General features: G+C 47.3%; 1 protein-coding gene across 1 annotated transcript in view; it reads right to left on the reverse strand.

The window, feature by feature from the left end:
- DMRT1 (doublesex and mab-3 related transcription factor 1) overlaps positions 1 to 6,829 on the reverse strand; it is a 60,274-nt gene extending 53,445 nt beyond the window's left edge. Inside the window, exons 1-2 of the mRNA XM_064501516.1 lie at positions 6,527 to 6,829; positions 3,412 to 3,598 (exon numbers count right to left, since the gene is read on the reverse strand). Coding sequence (XP_064357586.1) covers positions 3,412 to 3,598; positions 6,527 to 6,829 — 490 coding nt within the window. The remainder of the gene's footprint in view (positions 1 to 3,411; positions 3,599 to 6,526) is intronic.
- Positions 6,830 to 13,816: the final 6,987 nt, after the last annotated feature.

The following is a 13,816-nucleotide window of genomic DNA, read 5'->3' on the forward strand; positions in this document are numbered from 1 at the left end:
TCATGACCACAGTTTTTTCTTATTTCAGTGATCTCTAAATATTAAAACTGCAAAGATATCAACCTTGAGTGGAACGCAGAAGAATCTAGGTTTTAAAAAGTCTGAACTGAGGACATCTGAGAGGTATGTTTTAAATACCTCACCGTAGTCTCTTCTTGAGTTCTACCCACTAGCTAACCTACCAAAAGTACTTGCAAGGGCAAATGTTTTAAATGTCCCAGGATCATGACTGTTTGCTGTGCTGAACAATAAATGACCATAGCTTTCAAACCACGTACAACGTCTCTAGGGAAACTGCCCAGAAACTACAAAATCTGTCTGCAAGAGGTGCTGCACATGCCCCGTGAATACGGGCTGCTCCCTTTCCAACTACCCTAAAAACTCCCAGATTGCTTTCCTTTCTGATTGTGGAAGATAAGCTCCTCCCGAAGTAAATACGGGTTTCCAAGCTTGAAATGGTAAGTGGGCAAGTCCCTGTGCTTCGACCACAATAACTCATTATTCCCCTATACAAAAAACAGCATGTCGCAAGGGGATCTGAAGAACAGTTGCTGATCTCTCAAGGTATCATAGTATTTCTGACCTGCCGATACAGTGGACACAGGGAGGAAAGACCCTCTCTCCGGCACCGTGCCTGTTTGCATGACTCCTGCATGCATTACTCCTCCAGCGGCAAAGGGTTCTTCTGTGCAACGGAGTTCGAAGGAAAAACTACTTCTGTGAAGCAAAAAGACTCACACAAGGAAGAGAATTATGAGAATTATGTAAGGAAGGCTGCGCTCCCAAGAGCGCCTGGTTTCTCCAGGGCTCACAGGGAGCTGCTGACTTCCAGTTCGAAGACAAGTGTTACTCTCTCTGCCCACATTAATTACTACTGCAAACTCTCAGAAAATCTGCACCTGTATATCTTAACACCACTTTGCCTATCAAACTTAGACAGTGCAACGCCTGCTCTGACACTGGCAGGTTACGAAACTGCCTGCGACGGAGTCGCTTCCCATGTTCACCGTTTCTGTGTCATCGCCCCCCAAATTCTAATAACCCGCATCGTCCTTCCTCCCATTTCAACTAAAAATACGATCTCTCATTATGCTTGCAGTTGAGGGTAACAGCAAAATGACAAAAGAGCAGCACAAGAATCCTTCAAGCACCTGGACCTGAGACAATCTGATTCTTAAGTCTGATGTTGACTTAGGTCAACAACTTCAAGCCACATTACACTTTGCAAAGCTCAACTAACAAAAGGCACAGCAGAAAAGAAAGCTTCAGAATATACACACAGATAGTCATGCATCTCTTGAGTGTTTCAGGAATAAAAAGGCGCACACACTGTGCTATACAGACTGAAACAGTACCCCTCACTGGGAAATAAGACTTTTAAATGTAAAGTCTGCATTCTGACACCTGGTAAAGCCACTCTGAAAGTCCAGCTGAATGCACAGCACCTCCTGCAATCAGGTTGCTGCAGACACTGCACGTATTTGTTGGTTGCATTAAATCCATATTCATGAGTAGTTACACTGAATTCAATAGATGGACTTATTAGTAAGTTCGTGGGGCCAGAAGTCCACACAGTGCAATCACTTTCAAGCCAAGCATGAATTTCTGTCATTATTTAGGTGCCTAACAACAAAATTAAGAACCCCATTTCCCATTCTTTCCCAGATTCATTCACTTCTGGTAAACAAAGCTGACCTTGTCTTGATTCTTGGCTGGAATCAAATCTTCCTTCTAGAGATGAAGCTGTGTATTTTCACTGTTGTCACCCGCATTTAGTAAAATGCTTAAGAAACAATGTATTTGTATTGCTAACAAAGAAAAATCCTCTGTAAGAAAGATTATTGCAAAGCATTTACAACTACTTTAAAGAAAAATTTCTAAATCATTCAAATGACTTTAAAATTAGCAATTTTCAAGTTTCAAGTCTTTTTTCAAGCACAATATTGCCTTCAACTTGTTTAATGAATGCTCTTCCTTAAAAGGCATTCACTTAATTCAATTCAATAAAAAATTATCAAAGCAGTGTTAATAAATTAAGTATCTCCACTGACATTTTTAACACGTTAAGATCAAAGCTTATGGAAATTTTGTTGACTCTAAGAAAATTTCATTTTTTTGCCTAAGTAAGGGTTTTCTTATTCTCCTGAGTCAGGCACAATCTCTGTACATTACTGAATATAACAGTTTAATCTTTACCTAGTCTTTTCCATGTCTGTAGACAAAGACTGCAGTAATCCAAATATTAAAGGAGTAATTGTGTTGATTCTAAGATGATACTAATATGACTGCAATAATGAAAACAAACAAAAAACAGAAACTAATTTTTTTTATTAACCAATTCTCCTAAAACCTTCCCAAAGAAATTCTTCCACATGGACCTGAAACTGGCTGTCCACAACGAATCTGTCTGACAAGCCCAAGAATTAGGCTTTAAACAGCCTGGAAACAGTGATGGCGTTTGACAGACACACAGATGCCCTGTTCTTTTGTTAGTTAACACAAAGCACTGTCCATTTTAGAAGCATATGTTTAATCAAGAAGTATATTTACCCGTATTATTGACTTCAGCACAGATGAAAAATATTATTAAAAATAATAGAAATTTCCCTTTCCTTTTCTCTGTATTTGTTTGCAATTTCTCTGTCTACATAACAGAAGTCAATGACGTCAGTTTCTTTTTATGTATACCCAACTGCTATTTGTATCAGCTCTGTACAGGAAAAGGCATCTTGTCCAGAGTCTTCAGCCCCTTTTAAGTCAAGACTGTCCTTAACCGTGGTTTCATTAAATCTGCAGACAAATTCAGGGGGTTTTTGTTGTTTTTTTAACACAAAGTGGTAAATGCAATACAATAAGGTACAGAGGTGAAGGCCTGAGCTGGTCTGTGTGGTCGATCACACCTGGCCACGCAGCACAGACACACCACTATACGGGGTCACACGTGGTGGCCAACTCTCCGACGCTGGGGTAAACGACACTACCACACTTAGCTGCTACGCGGTGCTCAAACCTCCCCAGCTTTGAAGCCGCTACTGAGCCAGGCAACAAGGAGTTGCCAGGACCACGGCAGGAGCACAGGAGCAGACGTATCTGGCGAGAGGGCGAAAAGCTCCTCAAAAATCACCGCTTGCCAGTATGCACCCCGTGAAATTCAATCATGGCACTAGTCTACTCCAAAGCGATTTTGATTTCCAAGTAAAAGTGGCATATTTAAGCGGAAATATGAGCAGAGGGATCCTGGGCTTCCCCCATTTGCTAACCACGCCAGCAGTGCAATACCTCTCTGGGCCAGGGGCCTCCCCACTGCCCCCCAAGTTCGAGACGTGGGGAGAAAAGGGGAACCGCAGGCAGGCGCAGGTCACACCAGCCCGCGCCACGGAGCGGTGGCCCGGGCCTCTCGGAGCGCTTTACCTGACGGCGTGCCGGCGGCGGTGGCGGCCGTGCCGGCGGCGTGCGGGGGGCTGCCGCTTTCCCACAGGAGGCAGGAGCTGCCGCCGCTGCCCTCCTTCTTCACGAAGAGCTCGGTGGCGCTGGGCAGCGGTACGGGGTGGCTGATCCCCAGCTCCTCTTCCTGCGCCTGCTGCCGTCTCAGCGCGACCTGGGGTCGAGAAGACAGGCTTGGGGCACGCTCTCCGGGTTGGCAACGACTCGTAACGGCGGCAAGAAAAGACGCGGGCGCGAACCGGGGGTCTTCTCTCAGTAGTGTCTACAGCGTTGGCGTCACGATCCAGACAGTGGGTACAGGAGGATATAAAGGAGGACATAAAGCCATTTAAAATCTGCCTCTTTCGTGTCCAAACAGATCTAAACAAGCCTACGAACCGCTGGTGCCATCTACACCTGCTTCCGAGGAGGCCGCACAGCTAAAGCTGGCCATCTTCAGCAGACACGGCTGCTCCTGGGCAAGCCGCCCTTGTCCGAAGCCGGGAGCCACGGCTCTCCACTGGGCTGCAAGCAGCCGCGGGGGACAGCAAACCCACCCACTTGCAGGGCCGTGCTGCACCTCTCCTCCGACACGAGGCACCTGCCAACGAGGAGTTGCCTCTTCCTGCAACCTGCAAGCGCCCTTGGTGGAAATGCACCCTTTCAAGGGAATTTCCGCCATGCACGGAGCACTACCAGGGCAAGAGCATGGCAAGGGCAGGGAACGACCCTGCCAGCACCTGAGCAAGCGACACACGTGCACCCTGCACGCAGCAGCCAGGCTGGGAGCAGCCGGACCTCCCCGGCGACCAGGGCGAGTCTGCACCCGAGCGCTGGTTACAGACGTGACGTTCTCCTGTGTATCTCAGCCACAGCCTCCCTCCATTTCCCTATCATGTTCAACAGCAAACTTTTTCTAATATAATGTGTAATACCATTAAAGCAATTAATAATATTAGCTCCTGGAATACAGATATTCCAAACAGAGGGTACAGATCTGCAAGCGCTGGCTGTCTGCAACTCTGACTTCACAGGCCAATAACCCTGACCTGTAAAAAAATCCCACCAGTGCCAAGTGGCTTTATTGCAGAAATATACCAAAAGGGGAAAAGAGGGATTTTAAACATGTTAACTCCTATACAGATAAGGCTCAATTAAGGAGACAATCAAATCTACTTTCAAATGCTGGGAAGTGAAGAGCTTTGGCATAATACTGACTTCTAGACTGCCATGCCACCTACAAGTAGCAATTATTTAAATAAATCAGAGTGCCTGGTGGATTCAAAGCAAGTTTAGCCTAACTACATTGAATACTTAAATTAAAAAAGGGGAAGGGGGGAAGGATTTAATCCGCGGCTGCTAATGTTCTTAAAAATTGTCAATGAGCCACTCATTTTATGTGGGATTTGTGAAGTTCTGGGAGCACACTACTTGCAAAATGGGTCTACGGGTTTGATATTACTGCTTTTATCTTTTTTCAGGAGTCCTAATGCCTTCCAATTAATTTGTCTGAAGGGGACTATTTGCATGAACGCAAATGTGCAATCCCACTCAGAGAGCTCAAGCATGTCAGCCATGACACTCCCAAAACTTCTCACTAACGAAGTTTACAAGACCACAAGGACTAATTCAGCTGTCATTTACATCGGTAAACATAGCTGTGATTTCAGGGGAACTATCTAATGCATAAAGTTATTCCTACACCGAAATGGATGCAGGCTGTATTATTTGCTAATACTATTGATTCCTCATTTGGACTAAAGGTTGCCCATGTACACACCTTTCCACGGAGCCGAGGTATGCAAATTTAGGAACGTTTTTACAACACTGTTAAAAATATCTGTCTCCTTAGAAATGAACTCAGCTAAAAGCCACCTAAAATCAGGAAAAGTGGATATAGCAAACCCGAAGCTACCAGTGGAGAATACACCCACTAACCAACTAGTCGATTATTCATTATCTAGTAAGCGTGTGTAAAAACAAACTGCGTTTGACAGTTGGAAGAAAAACATGACTTGCTGTCACCGGAAAGCCTTGCACCCCGAACGCTTTAAAGCAGAACCGTGCCTTTCACGACTGCAAGCATATTTTCGTTTTGCACACTTTTGCAACGGAAATACATCCAGGATCGTCCAAAAAGTAAGCTACCAAGTGCTCACTAACAGCACTTGGGAGTGCTGATATTAATTAAACGTGCCTTAGTGCCGCCTAAACGCGCTTGCGAAACCTCAAGTTAATGCAAAAAGAAAAAAAAAACGGAAAAAAAGGTAGCAGAAAGTCTCATTAAATAAGGAAGATGAGCGGTGCAATTTCGGCTACCGGAGCGGTTTCCCCCCCCCGCGGCCGCCGCAAAGCGCCGCGCGGCATTGAAAGTCCAATCCTGCCCCGGGCGCGCGGGGAAAGTTAAAAAAACTCCTTTTAACTGCGCTGCGCTCGGGCTGGGTTGGGGGGTTTCGTTTGTTTGTTTGGGAGGGGGTTTTTTGTTTGGGGGGGGGGGTTTCGCTTAGGGGCTCGGCCGCTCCGCGCTTCCATCATCAGCGCTTCGAGGAGCGGAGCAAACTCTGCAGACAGATGAGGAGGAGAAAAGGAGAAAGAAAAAAAAGGGGAAAAGGACAGAGAAAAAAGGGAAAAGGAAAATGGGGAAAAGGAAAAAAGGGAAAAGGAAAATGGGGGAAAGGAAAAAAGGAAAAGGAAAAAAGGAAAAGGAAAATGGGGGAAAGGAAAAAAGGAAAAGGAAAAAAGGAAAAGGAAAAAAAGGAAAAGGAAAAAAGGAAAAGGAAAAAAGGAAGAGGGAAAGGAAGAGGAAAAGGAAGAGAAAAAAGGGAAAAGGAAAAAGAAAAAAGCAAAAAGCAAAAGGAAGAAAAAAGGAAAAAGCAAAAAACAAAAAGAAGAAAAAAGCAAAAAGAAAAAAAGGAAAAGAAAAAAGGAAAAAGGAAGACTGGAAAAGGAAAAAGAAAAAAAGAAAGGCAGAGCACTGCACACACTCGCCGGGCGAAGCGCGGCAGCGGCGGCGGCGGGTCCGGCCGGGGCCGCCCGCGCCCCCTGCCCGCCCGCCCGCCCGCCCGCCCGCTGTGGCGCGGCGCGGCGCGGCGGGGCGGCTCACCTGGGCGGCCATCACCCGCTGCCGCTCGGCGATGAGGTTGCACTTCTTGCACTGGCAGTCCCGCCACATGCAGAACCGCTTGTGCCCCTTCAGCGGCGACGAGTAGCCGTGGTTGCGGCAGCGGGCGCACTTGGGCAGCCGCGGCGACTTCTTCCCGCCGCCGCCGCCGCCGCCGCCCGCCGCGGCGCCCCCGGCCCCCGGGGCGGCCGCCATGAGCGCCGCCGCCTTGCCGAAGCCGCCCGCCTTGCCGCCGGGCCCCGGCGCCTCGGGCGCCTTGCCGAAGGCGGCCGAGTCGCTGGGCATGGCGGCGGCGCGGGCGCTGCTGCTGCGGCTGCCGCCGGGGCTGGGGGCGGCCGGGCGCGGCGCGCTCTGCCCTGCCCTGCCCTGCCCTGCCCTGCCCCCTCACGCCTTTCGGCCGCGCCCCGCCCGCGCGGCCCCCGCCGCCGCCCGGCTCCCTGTCGCCCGCCCGCCCCCTGCGCCGCGGGGCGGCCGCGGGCCTGCGGCGGGGCCGGGCGCCCCGGGTGGCGGGGCCGGGCGGCCCGCGGCCCGCAGGCTCTCCCCAGGCTCTCCCCGCCGCGCCGCAGCGTGCCCCCGGCGCAGCGGGGCCGGGCCTCTGGCACCGGGGCCGTGGGGTGGTGCCGCCGCCCCTCGCGCCCGCCATCCCGCCAGGCCCCGGCCGCCCGGCCTGCCGCTGCCGGGCCTCCGCGTCCGGCCTGGCTTCGGCGCAGCTCCGGCAGCCCGCTGCCCGGAGACCAGGCCGACGGCAGCTCGAGGCCGTCCAGCCTCGGCTTCGGCGCAGCTCCAGCAGCCCGCTGCCCGGAGACCAGGCCGACGGCAGCTCGAGGCCGTCCAGCCTCGGCTTCGGAGCAGCTCCGGCAGCCCGCCGCCCGGAGACCAGGCCGACGGCAGCTCGAGGCCGTCCAGCCTCGGCTTCGGAGCAGCTCCGGCAGCCCGCCGCCCGGAGACCAGGCCGACGGCAGCTCAAGGCCGTCCAGCCTCAGCTTCGGAGCAGCTCCGGCAGCCCGCCGCCCGGAGACCAGGCCGACAGTGGCTCAGGGCCGTCCGGCCAGGATGCGCCCGTGGCACAGCGCGCATCTCGTGTTCCTCCAGGCTAAGCACGCCACCTGCAACTCGGAAGTCGGCGTGGCGGTGGCCCAAAAAGGCGGTGTGACCAGCAAACGAAGCGATCGAGACAGATGTTTCACCTCTGGCTTCTCGCCCGATTAAGTCTCCCATTTGGAGATTGCCTCGCGCTGAACGTCAGTAAATGGTGTGAATGAATTTAGGTCAAAATACGTGAGGGAAGATGATCCAAACACATGTGAAAAGGGAGACTACAGTGACAGCTTGGTGACTGGCAACTCTGGCGACATTTTATGTGTTTAAAGCCAGTATATCTGCAGGGGAAAACTGGAAGGTGCTTTTTCCTTTTCTTTCCACATAGACTCCCCTTTCAGTTTGGTGCTATGTGATTTACGAATCCATGCAACTCTACAGATATTATTTACAACATTAATACTTCCTCTGTTACACCTTTAAATCTTTCCAGGCTTGGCTTCAGATGACACTATCTTCATTCTGAAACAAAACTATTAAATTACATCTCAATGTAAGATGAATGACAACTGTCAAATGAGTGACTCAACAGAGGTGAAGCAGAAAGCGTGTGAGATTATGTGAGCCTGATTTATAAAGATTGCATAAAGATTGCTATAACCCCAGCTTCATGACTCAGCACATCAGATGGTAATAAGTTACAGTAGGTAGAAATTTATTACCACTAGAAGAAGCCAAAGAAAGCTTCTCCCCCTTCTACATCAGCTATCTCCCAGCTAATTCTGTTAAGGCTAAGACTCCCTGCTGGTAAATAATCAATACATATCCTAGCCGGAAGAAAGACTCGGTTCATTTTCGCTTGATGTTTTGCATTAACATTCACAGAATATGTTCTTAAAACTTTACTTCATAGTAGAACTTCAGAAACACTTATGTGGCTTGCCATCCTCCAGAGATTCCACATTTTAAGGCTCTGCTGTTAAACCCCAGCCTCAAACATTAAAATAGTCCTCAAGTGAAGCACCGGCAGCAAAAGCAGAAGCCGGGTAAGCCTGTCAGGATGACAGGAGAATCATTCAACTGAGAGTGAATGAAACTTTTCACTTACTTCACTTTATTGGGGTTGCCATTTCTGAGGTCAGTACCTGCACGTAATTAAAAAAAGAAAACACAATTTTTAGTGGGACAAAAGTACAACGTGACTGTAAAACGACTGATGTGTATTACTAGTATTTAGGCTAACAGTGCAGAGAGGCGTGCTTAGCCTCCTATACTGGAATGCAAAATTCATCCCCCGCCGAAAGCAGGAAAGAACTTCTTGACGTGCAGGAGCACTGGTCGGGCGCTGAAGCTGCCGCCAGTGTGCAAGCTGGTATTGAAAGCGAACCTGAAAGCTCCGACTTGTGAAATCTCATGCATGGCTGAGCCCTGAGAAGGATGTTTTCAGGTGCCCAGATGCTAGTTGCCTTGAAGTCAATCTGTATGCTCCCGTAGACTAGAGAGACCGAAGGATCAAGGACTAGATACAAATGAAAAAGGAGAAGATGGCAGAAAATAAGAGATGATAGAAAGGAGGCGAAATCAAAAGGACAAGAGAGACAAATTAAGAAAACCAAATTGAGTTATGAAAAGGTAGGAAAAGAAAGAGCAGATAAGAAATGACAGTAGGAGGAGAAAGAGAAAAAGAGAAAGGAGTGAGAGGTTCCAAGAAGCACACTAATTCATCTGTCTTTCACACAAGCAGTATTTACCACTCCTGTTTTTCAGGCTGAGTGCACAGGTTTCTTCTATCCGTAATGTTATGGAACCTGTGGGTGAGGAACAAAATACTGAAGTTGCTAAGTACTAATGTGCTATTCTGTATCCAGAATGAATGCAACCCAAATAGCTAGGTGCCTGCTGAATAAAAGCAGACAGTCTGTCCTTTAGCTGTGAATTGCCTTGTTTTTGTTAGTTCAGGTCACACTTTGAATACACTTCAATGTGTTATCATGTTTGTCTCAATTTTTTTTATTGATATTTGGCAAGGATTAAAAAACGCTACTGGATTGACTGCCAGTGGAGTTATGTTACTGACTGTCTGCAATTCTAACACGAGAGCAGTATCAGTGCAAATCTTCAGGAAATCACAGTCACTCGTTTAAAGTAAGTCTAGATGTCTATAATTTGAGTCTGACAATGTTATCAGGGACTAAACATTACTGCTATTTACTGGCACCATTGGAAAAAAAGAACTGTAATTAATGGTTCTGGTGAAAAAGCAAGAGAGGAATCAAATGTCATTTTGCTTTTTGTTATTGCTAGCTGGTAGTTAGCCTTTAGCTTTAACTTTTTTCACAAGCCTGCATATGAAGTGTCGTCTGTTTGCGGTGATCTGCCTATTGCTGTTGCAGGCCTTTGGCCGATCCCCTAAAGCTAGCAGAGATGTTTTATTCGCCAACAGGGTCATTGTCTTGAGGAACAAATGTGAACAGGCATTTGGCATGGCTGAGCATCTCAGGGGAGAGGTCACAAATTAAGAGGGCCCAATTCTGAGGTGTCACACAAGTCAGCAGTTGGCTGCATTCAGTATCTTGCAGGGCTGCCCCCCCCCGCCCCCCCAAGGAGAAAAGCTTGCAGACTGACCATCCTCTTAGCTTCTAGGGAAAATTCTTCGTGTGGGAGTTGGGAAGAGATTGTTGTATTCCTCTTGGCTGTTCTGTGACTAAACTGCACGCTCTGCATTCCAACGCTATCCCAAAAACACAATGATTTCCTTAAATTCATGTGCTGACTCCTACTGGAATTCTATGCTGAATGAAGTAACTTACTAATTTATTTACCACACCTGGAAAAAAAGAAAGCAATAATCCACAGATTGGCTGTGAAGGAATATAGTTTTCCCTTTCCCACCACTCCTCCCTTAGGCCTCAGACTTTGTACCTCAGCAGCAAAAGCATTTGTGCACACATTGCTCCTGTGATCACCTCTGTGCTGTGGCCCAGCAAACACAGGCTACATACACACTGGAGCAAAATACTGCAGACTTCTTCAGCATCCTTTTCCATCACCCACACCTCTCTTCATGTGATTTAGGACGCACATGAGATTCTCCACATCCCAGTCTTGTGAATGGCGTGTGTCTCTGCTGAATCTGATTCTTTTTACCAATTTTGTGCAGATAGCAATTCATAGGGGTTTTTGCTCCCTCTCTTCACAGTAGATCTTCCTGACTGTCCCAGGTCACCTTACAGACCACGTCACCTGTCCTGCTTATGGCCTCACAGCAGAGCGGCAGGAGCAGAAGTGGTAAGAGGCAGAAGACAAAGTATGCACAACTGCTGGATGTCATTGTTTGAGAACATCAACATATCCGTAAGTACTCTTTCGTACGTTTAGAACGAAAAGGCAATCAGAGGGAGTCAAGTTGTTTTTCAGCATGCAAAGGAGGGAAATGGTGCCAGGACATTCACCTGAGACACTGACAGTGGCAGGATATTCTTGTGCTCCACAAAACTCCTCAGTCCTCACTCCTAGTGCCTGTCTTTGGCTTTGAATGTCTTGGCTGCCATATAACCATCAAGTCAGCAGAATAAATAGAGGTAAACAAATATCCACATCTCCATATTGGAGCTGTGCTAGTCCACACATGTCATTACTCATGTGACTAATCTGCTTGATATCAGCAAAATGACCTGTGTGCATAGCTTCCCATGCAAACGTAAGTATTTGCTGGAATGACAAACCTGAGTGCAACAACTAAACCAATTGAAAAGATACTTCAGGAAAAATCCAGCAGGTGGCATAAATAAGCCATGCATTTTCTGGAGTTTCACTTGCATACTTGTGCAGCTCTCTTCCCTCTTTCATTCATTTGATTTGTCTCTAGTTTATTCCTTATGATGAACCTTCTTTAACTCATAAGAAAGAGGAAGTTTCATCCACTGGCTCTTCAAACACAACTCCACAGACAAGGTTTCGTATTCCAAGTGGAGAATTTTCTTTATACTTTCTGGCAGCATATAGCTATTTGTTTGTCTCTTTCTATATTCGTATTTTGACTCCTTGTATTCAGGTTTTGCTTCTAGTACTGTCTGCATAACAACTGAAGGCTGAGCCACAAGAATGATGTACGGACTGGGGCATTTCTCATACGAGAAGAGGCTGAGAGAGCTGGGACTGTTCAGCCTGGAGAAGAGGAGGCTCAGAGAGGATCTTGTCCATGCTTATAAATATCTGACTGGAAGGTGTAAAGAGGACAGGGCCAGACTCTTCTTAGCAGTACTCAGTGACAGGACAAGAGGCACTGAGCACAAATTGAAACACAGGAAATTCCACTGGAACATAAGAAAACACTTCTTTACTGTGAGGGTGGTTGAAAACTGGAGTAGGTTGCCCAGAGAGGTTGTAGAGTCTCCATCATTAGAGATATTCAAAAGTTGTCTGGATGCGCTCCTGGGCAACCTGCTCTAGGTGACCCTGCTTGAGGAAAGGGGTTGAAGCAGATGATCTCCAGAGGTCCTTTCCAGCCTCAACTGTTCTGTGATTCTGTAAAGTTTTATTCTCAGAACAGGCAGGTCTAAACCCAAGCCTCATATTAAAATGCCCCATATTTAAAGGAGTTTAAAATCAGAGCCATAATCGCCACCTCAGACACTTCTCTGTGATATCGAGCATGGGCCCTTTAGTAGAGTGTTGGCATTGGCAGTATTGCTCAAGAACAATGAAATCTGATAATCCACTGATAGCTTTTGCTCTAAGTCCATACAGTCAAGCTGAAGCTTTCACTCAAACATAAGTTTCCAAGAGCTTCATTCATACCCTGCTCCCCCAAAAATGCTTCTGTGTTACATCCTACGATGTCTCCCAGTTGCTTGTTTGTATACCCACTGATCAGTTTTTCCATGGTTAGAGAAAGCTCAATGTTGCACTTGTATTTCTGAGGGCATGGGGCCTTCGAGTACAGGGGCTCCAATGCTCTAGCAGTCCTCCTCTCCTCAAGCGCCTTTTGCTTCTCTTAGTGTCAAGGACTGGCTTTCACTAAGCAAGCAGCTGAAGCACTTCATAGCCTTGCAGCCACTCAGCTGTTTGCCTCTTTTGCTCTGTGAGAGTTGGGAGAGTCCCTGAGGAGATGGCCCACAGTTTCCAGCGTGTGAGCTAGGGAAGTCTCGCTGCATTGGTCTGAAATGCTGCTGTTCCCAGCTCTGCCCGCAGATGCCACTGGCTGCCGGTGGGGCAAAACATACGCGCTCGTGTTTCACCCCACTTGGCTCAGCCTCTTTTAGTGCAAACCCTTTCCCACTGGCAGGTTAAGCCATGACACCCAGCCTGGACACCCTTCTCCAAAGGGAACAGCATGAACTGTTTCCCAAGTCAGAGAACAGGCCTGCCACAGCTGGGAATGTATCTGAATGGCCACAGAAGGTGGAGTTTCATTCCCACTCACTGCTTTCTGCTTCTCTCCTGACATTTTGGAAAGGGAGCCTGCGCATCGGTAACTTCAGATGAGCTACAGCTGAGAAAAGCCACCAGAGATACTTGTCTGAGCACACACACATTTGTTAGCAAGAGACACATTAAACAGAATCTAAAATTTAATAATCCAGATGTCTGGGTTATGGTAAAAAGTATTTATGCACAAATTAAGAAAAGCCTGTCTGTAACAACAGATAGCCCTTCTCCTTCATTGTTGTAAGCCCAGCCAACAATGTTGGCCCAGAGCACTATAAAAACCAGAATTCACTGGAAACAAAAATCACAGTTAGATTATGCCAAGCACAGTGCAAAACCAAAGTAATTTTCAAATACAATGAAGCAAATACAAGGGAAATATTCTTGTTTAAAAAAATGCAGATTTTTATTATGTCTCTGCTGAGACTAGTTTTACTAGTAATGGGGATAAAGAAAAGAAAAAATTATCGCCTACTTCATTAAACACCTACACTCACTTTTTCCATTTTTCTCCATGTAAGTCTGAAGCATTTCATTGCAGATTTAAAGGCTGAAGCATACGCATATGCTCTTATGCTGTCAGACTCCTTGGAAATTTCAGTCATTGTTAATAATTGACTTTGGATACCTATTTGGAAGGATTATTAAGTCTGACTTATAAAATAGAACTAAAAAGCAAGTATAGAGAAACCACCAGATTGCTTCTTCTCAGTCTTCATTGTTCATTTTAGGCACACTTAAAGAATTAATTGGATCACTGACTTAGAACATTGAAGATTCTTGCATGACTCATTAAACTGACAT

Source organism: Dromaius novaehollandiae, chromosome Z, assembly GCF_036370855.1.
Source record: "Dromaius novaehollandiae isolate bDroNov1 chromosome Z, bDroNov1.hap1, whole genome shotgun sequence".
NCBI lineage: Eukaryota > Metazoa > Chordata > Aves > Casuariiformes > Dromaiidae > Dromaius > Dromaius novaehollandiae.